Here is a 7215-nt window from a genome sequence, read left to right on the forward strand (position 1 = left end):
CTCTATAATATTCCAGACTCCAAAACTCCCTGGTACTATCGTCTCTTCCAACTTTTATTTCTTTTTTGATTTCCCAATCGCTTTCTCAGCCTCTGAGAGTTACTCTTGCAGTGAGAAGTCTCTATCTCTGAATTTAGAGCATTCCGGTCAGTTAGATATTCCAGATTATTGGAAGCTTACCCCTTCTGGAATTTCGTGAGTTCTGGGAGATATGACCCTCGGGAAGCTACTGGACTCACGAAATCAAGTCCTCCAGGTATTCTCAGCCTCGTGGAGCTCTTCGTTGATTTTAACATCACCAACAGTTTTTTTATCACTGAAGTTCGATATAAGAGCACCGAACAACTAACCTGTGTCAATATTTGCTCCATAAAGTTTGAACGCAATATTTATTAAAATCCGTGAAGCATTGAGATGTAAAAGAATTGTCTTTTGTGTCTGGAATCGCTAATTTGCACAAATGATCTTGTCTTATATAGTCTTATAAAAAATATTCTGGTCTTATATGTGTTTCGTCAAATCTGATTGAATATAACTTTAATGTGACTAAGTTAAAGTTGTGGTGTAACAGTAACAGTAATTATTTGGACGTTCTTATGACGATACATAAATAATTAGATAACAATTATGTTATAAACATGCATTGTAATAAACAAACATGAAAATAAAAAAAAAATCTTTAAACTGTATTGTATGATTGTTAGTTTTAACTTAATAATACAGTAGCCGAGCCAATAAAAGAATTTCCTCTAAGAAAGGAATTTTTCCTTGGACAATACTCTTCCTAGCTTGACACTAGATAACTATATAAATATTAAATCAGCGTCATTAAACCAAATACAGACCGTGAGAGAGACGAGTTCCACTCTCTTTACTTAGTGTCTGACTGTAGTATAACTATTATTTATGCGTGAAACGGTAAGTGTAAAGTGCATTAAGATACAAATTAAGCTACAAAAGTATAATCTGAGAAAAAGAGTATAGTTGCAATACATTAAACCTGAAGATATCATTCATTTTGACTTCCACCAAAACTAGAGTAGCTGACGAATGCTTCTTAGGAATCAGTCAATAATAACCTAAGAGCTTTTTGCCCTTAAAAATATCTTGAGAAAAACATATATATATACTAAAGTTGTTTCGTATGAAGTTTAAATTGGTTCTTGGCTCCTAAGTTATAAGACTAAATATGTTTTTGAGAGAGAGATATTAAGAACATTAACTTTACAAGAGTTTATTCCACTTCATTGAATTTATTATCCTAGAACACAATTCTTTGTAGGTCTGAATTTGTTAACTTGATTTATCAGAGACAGTTTCAAACCCAATTACCTTTTATTGGTAAACTCGAAGTTTAAGAGTTTGTTTAATATCTTGAGTAACAGCATGCTTGAGTAGGACACTTGGAGCTGGAAACTACACTTTGAAAAACTTCTGGCCGTTTATATTCCAGTATCACCATAACAAGAATTCCAAAGTTGTAAGATACTAAAATTAGATTTATAAGGTGGATTCTAACAGTGGTTATTAAGTATATTAAAATACGAAAAACTCTTAAGAAAATATTTATCAGTTATAAACCACACCGGAATTATAAGATATTCAATATCCCCGTTCCTCACATTGTATTGAAGCAGAATCAATCTCCAAACCCAATCCCCAAATTAAACCGAGCCACTTTCCTCCACGAGGTCCCTGAGGGGTGCTGCAGGAGAAATATTACAACAGGTCCTGAGATCCTTCTCCTTGAGACCGCTGCGTATTTTTACCACCTCTGTGTCATGCAATATCGTTATAATAAATTGTAGCTTTCACCTCAAATAATAGTGATATTTATCGAACACCACTAATAGTTGCATCTAAATAAAGGAAAGTTACTCCATTAAATGGCAGTTTGAGAAGAAACTGCATTTCGCCTTGTAGCATAAAATATTAGGTGTACTGACAGTATTTTGAAGTCAATATGCATAATAGAATTGTACGCTTATCCAAGATAAACCTAATAACCCAAGGGCTGGGCAATGATTTGCATTGTATGAGCATACAAAATTATTTTCCGTGAAATATCCCCCTAAGAAAGAGACATATTGCATGCCGCACTATTTTTGTTGGAGGTTGAAATAGCGAGACGTCAGAACCAGAGGTTCCATCTGCAATTTTTTGATTTTTTCATTTTATTGTATTAATGTGTACATTAAGCCTTTTTGTACTAATATATAACACAATCTTTGTGTAATTATGAACAGTTAATATTTTACAAGCAGGGAAATTTAGTTCCATCTGCATAAGTTGGCAAACTTGAGAACCAGACAGTTCTATCTGCATCAGCTGGGAATAGTATTGTTTCACTGCTGGTAAGGTTATGTTGTCGTGTTAATGTGTTAAAAGTAATTTCATTGTGTGTTTGTAAACATATTAAAATGGATGGTGATATCATAAATAAATGGATTGATGACAGTTTAAATGATAGTTTGTCAATAGAAAACATCAATAGTGATGATGAATATATACCTTCACCTGACGACAGTAACAGCGAAGAGGATTGTATTCTTTCACCAAACCCAAAACGACGAAGACTTTGTAAAAGGTATGAATATATATATTTGTTTATTTTAGATTTGTTTAGATTATATCTGTGGTCATTTTAATATCAAATATAGGTAGCTTTGCAGTAATTGACTATTTTTGACGGATTTTATAGTCAACCCTTGCAAAATCGCTTTAAAAAATCTATGACATTCGGGCGCATTTCAACTGCCAGTTAGTGGGTTAACTGTTATATTTTAACAATGATTTGACGGTTATAAACAAAAGTTTAGTCATCATAAAATATTTCATGTTACTTAACTTGAAGTTTTAACCATGGCGTAGGCCTAGTATGTCTCCATCTTGCAGAGAATAACTAAAAACTACTGTAAACTTATTATGTAAACATGATGTTTTTATGCTTTGGCCTTTTAAAAAGCTTTATCGTTGACTTTTGGCTTTATGTTCTAACATCGTTTGTTTATTTTCAGGTTGTTTGATGCAGACGACACGGATAAAACTTCCAGTGAAGCCCAAACGAACAATACCGATCCAGCTCTGGAAAATGAAGGAAGCTATAGTTCTGTTTGTGATGTTAGCCCAACAGTGAACCAAAAGTGGAAAAAATAAATCGATCTCTAGTTCCTTACAGTGAAACAGAATCAGAAAAAGACTCCACTTCTGATGAACTAACGCCGATGAAGGAAAAGAAAAAAACTAGAAAAAGACAGCGGAATCCGAAGAATTGGAAGAAAAATGTTAGGAAGGAGAGGCGACAAACGGGTAGATCATACACCAGCTCATGTGGTAAGATTGTTCCTCAAAAAGAACCTTCAACACTTAGACTGCAAATGTAAATTTAAATGTAGTAATAAAGTAAGCAAAGATGAGCGTGAAGCTGTTATGCTGAGCTATTATAAAATAGACCAAAAATGAAAAATATCATTTCATACTAAGAAATACAGAGTGCAAAATGTCAGTAAGAACAAAGGTGAAAAATAATCCCCAGAAAAAGAATTCCTTTTCATATTTTTTACATATAAAACACGAAAAGATTAGAGTTTGTAAACAGTTTTTTCTCCAAACTATTTTTAGTGAGTCAGAAGACCATTTACAATGTTCACAATAATAAGGACAAATCAAGTGAAGTACCGAAATCGGACGAAAGAGGAAAAAAAACTAAAGACAGGACGCAAAAAGCTGATAAAGATATTCTTAGGAAACATATTGAATCTTTTGCAAAAGTCGAGTCCCATTACTGCAGGGCAAAAACAGCAAAAGAATATCTTAGCCCTGACTTAAATATCAGTAGAATGTTTGACATGTACCTTGAACATTGCAAGGAACTTAAGGTGAAACCTCTTATCCATATCAATGTATAGATCTATTTTCAATAATGAATATAAATTTGGATTTTTTGCTACCCAAGTCCCGACAGATGTGACTTGTGCGAAGAATACTCTATGTCCCTAAAAAGAAAATCGAATGACAGAAGAGCTTGCTGCCAAATATGATGATCATATGTTCAATAAAACATTTATGAGAAATGAAAGAAAAAAAGACCGAGAGAGTAATGAAAGTCGTTGTATGTTTTGACTTACAAAATGTTATAGCGCTACCTAGGGCTAACGTAAGCTGTTTTTTTTACAAAAGAAAGTTGAACGTATACAACTTAACTGCACATTGCTCAAAAGACAAAAAAGGCTATTGCGCATTTTGGCATGAAGCGCTTTGTGGTCGTTCTGGGAATGATATTGCCAGTGCAGTGGTAAAAATAATGGAAAAAAATAAGTTCAGCGTTTCCAGATGTTAAAGATTATATTTTGTGGAGTGACAGTTGTGTTCCCCCAAAACAGAGAGACTCTGTCATTTCATATGCCATTTCTTTATTATGGCAAAAAATAAACACATTGAACGAGTAACAATGAAATATTCTACTCCAGGCCATTCATGCATACAGGAAGTAGATAATGTGCATTCCAACATTGAAAAGGCACTCAAAGTAACTGAGGTTTGGTCCCCTGTTTTCTCTTTTAAGAGTAATCATCGCATCTAATAAAAAGTCACCTTATTCAGTAATCCAAATGTTGACAAATGACTTCTTCGACTTCCAAGCACAAAGCAAGAACCTTGCGTATCAAGATTGCCCTTATACTAAAGTGTGCCAACTTCAATTTTGCCAATCTAATTTACTATCAGTAAAGTTTAAAACCAGCCATGATCCTTTGGAACCTTGGAACTGCATTAACTTGGTGAAAAAAAAATAAGTCGAACAGATCTACAGGACGAGCAACAACTACTCTGCCGAGAATTCTCTGGGGAGCAAACGTAGTGCGAGACAGGAAGAAATTACCTTCAGACAAGATTAAAGACATAAAATCTATGATGAAATGGATGCCTACAGTTGATGTAGACTATTTAAATACAGTTTTGAATTAAGGACCTTTTGGACTTTAAATATTGATTTGTACTCAGGGACAAAAGGTTCCATCAGCACGTTTTGTTTTGTTTAAAAATGCCTAAAAAAATTGTATTTTACTAATATTTCAATAAACTGGGGTTTTTGTAAACACTAACAAACTGTTGATTATTTATAACCTAGAATTTTCTTTCAGTACAATATAAAGTTGCCCTGCAGAAGGTCTTAAACTTTTAAAACGCTCTACTGTAAAATTTGTTAAAATGCAGATAGAACCCCTCTGGTTCTGACGTCTCGATAGGAGGGTGTCAAAGGGTTAAAATATAAATAAGAATGTTTAGGTCATATTTTGTAATTTTACTCGCTTAAAACCGAACATCAGACTAGTAAATAAATTTAAATCCTTATAAACCATTATTTAATTAGTTAAAATTTTAACACATAAGCAATTGAGAATGTTTTATTGGTTTACCGTAACCAGCAACTGGTCGTTTTAACGCGCAAATCATCAGACTGCCCAGGCCGGTGTTGTCTCGTAGTAACAGCGAATGACAACAAACTAACATAGTGCAGACCTGTTCAGGCTCGGTAACTCACTCACTACTTTGACTTCTGATACGTCGCTACCACTGCAAAAAATATTTTGTACCGTGTACTCGTCTGTCCCGAGAGTACAAGTTACCACAAACAGAAAGTACCCGGTACAGGTTACTGTTACACGTACTTATACGATATAGCTACTTTTTACCACTGTTCCTGGTACAAAGTACTCAGACTCGTTTAGCAGTAACAGTAACCGGAACATGTAACTGTGCTATTTTAGGAGTACTCTGTAAGTATTCTAAATCAATGACGAGTACATTTTGTACTTTGTTACTGAAAGTACCGAGAAGCAACAAGTAATGTAAGAACTAACCTCTCTTTCATAGATGGTGCGTGACGGTAAAATTTAAATATTTAGGGCTTTGAACAAAATGTGAAGTCTTATATTATGTGCAGTGCCGAGTATCATAAACTAAAACTGTAATCAAGTTTGGATTTATCCGTGTAATTAAGTTTGACTTCAAATTTCCAACACCGATCTTATTTTTAATCACAAATATACTTTTATGCGATCGATAATTTTGAAATTAAATGCTCTTGCGGAGGACAGGTCTCGTTCGTGCCTCCCCCATCTGTGCGCTCTTGTGTATTAAATTATTAAATTTCCATTAATGTTCGATTATTTAAACGGTGTTTTGTCGAACAAGGGTTGCTTTGTATCAACTCCTTACTTCGTAATATTTCAAGATGCTGAAAGATTATTTCTTAGTTGTTACTCATAGAACAGCTCTCCATGGTCCAGTTTTCCTAGTATCCGAATGAAAAAGAAAACAAAGTTAATGCTCAGCATTCTGAAACAATATTACATCTGTAATTCTGCTATAATAAAATTAAAATTATTAAGATTTACAAAAGTCTTTGTTTTAATAACATAATAATTAATTACGTTATATTCTAAGTGTCTTTCCTTCGACAGTACCGAAGAAATTAAATCGTATAACAATAACAGTGCGTTTACAGATAACGCACTAAACATGTGTCACTGGGTTTGTTGGGAGACAGTTGGGACGACGCTGTTCCTTCTGTTTACCGCAAACATGCGTCACTCCTTGTCTACGTAACGTGTACGCTACACGGTCTAAACTACGCTGTGTAATCTACATCTTCGCCAAAGACATGTTGACTTACTAAGTTACTGTTTAATTTTAATAAAATTCTTAATTAAAACAATTTGTGAATGTTTAAAAATATTTTATTTGAATGTAATAAAACAGTAATCAAATACTAAATGAGTAACCATAATTACCTTTTGGGTTTTGCCACTTTTGTAATCATATCGGGTAAATATTTTTATTTTATTGAGACAATTATAAATCATTGTTTAGGGGTTTGTATTCATTATGGAAACAAACGGTATATTTCCCTCTATAAATAAACGCTCTGTAAAATTAAACAACACTAATCGTATACTCTAATAGGAGCTCCCTTTTAAGAGTTGATCTAGGTCTTAATTTTTAAAATGCGGACTTAAGGAGTAAGATAGATGTCAGGAGCAATCCTTAATTTCAAACTACTAGGAATAGTCCTAGGTTTTAGAAGTGATAAGTATTTATATTTTTAATTAGGGATTATTGTTAGTAATTTTGGTACAGAAAACGCGAAATACATGAGTCAACAAGGAAAGGGTACAGATACAAAATACATTTGCCATATATTATACTAACGAT

General features: G+C 33.6%; 1 protein-coding gene across 1 annotated transcript; it reads left to right on the plus strand.

Moving 5' to 3' along the window:
* The first annotated feature begins 2161 nt into the window (after window positions 1–2161).
* LOC124366891 lies at window positions 2162–3156 on the plus strand. Its single transcript, XM_046823490.1, has 2 exons — window positions 2162–2587; window positions 3018–3156. The coding sequence occupies exons 1-2, from the start codon at window positions 2421–2423 to the stop codon at window positions 3154–3156; spliced, it is 306 nt and encodes a 101-aa protein (XP_046679446.1). The 5' UTR covers window positions 2162–2420.
* The last annotated feature ends 4059 nt before the right edge of the window (window positions 3157–7215 follow it).

Source organism: Homalodisca vitripennis, chromosome 7 (genome assembly GCF_021130785.1).
Source record: "Homalodisca vitripennis isolate AUS2020 chromosome 7, UT_GWSS_2.1, whole genome shotgun sequence".
In the NCBI taxonomy this organism is placed as follows: domain Eukaryota; kingdom Metazoa; phylum Arthropoda; class Insecta; order Hemiptera; family Cicadellidae; genus Homalodisca; species Homalodisca vitripennis.

Excerpts from the sequence above, each read along its gene's own strand:
- LOC124366891 (XM_046823490.1), top strand. The coding sequence starts at position 2,421 with ATGGATGGTGATATCATAAATAAATGGATTGATGACAGTTTAAATGAT. Across the intron at positions 2,588-3,017 it reads CGACGAAGACTTTGTAAAAG|GTTGTTTGATGCAGACGACA; the intron begins GTATGAATATAT and ends GTTTATTTTCAG.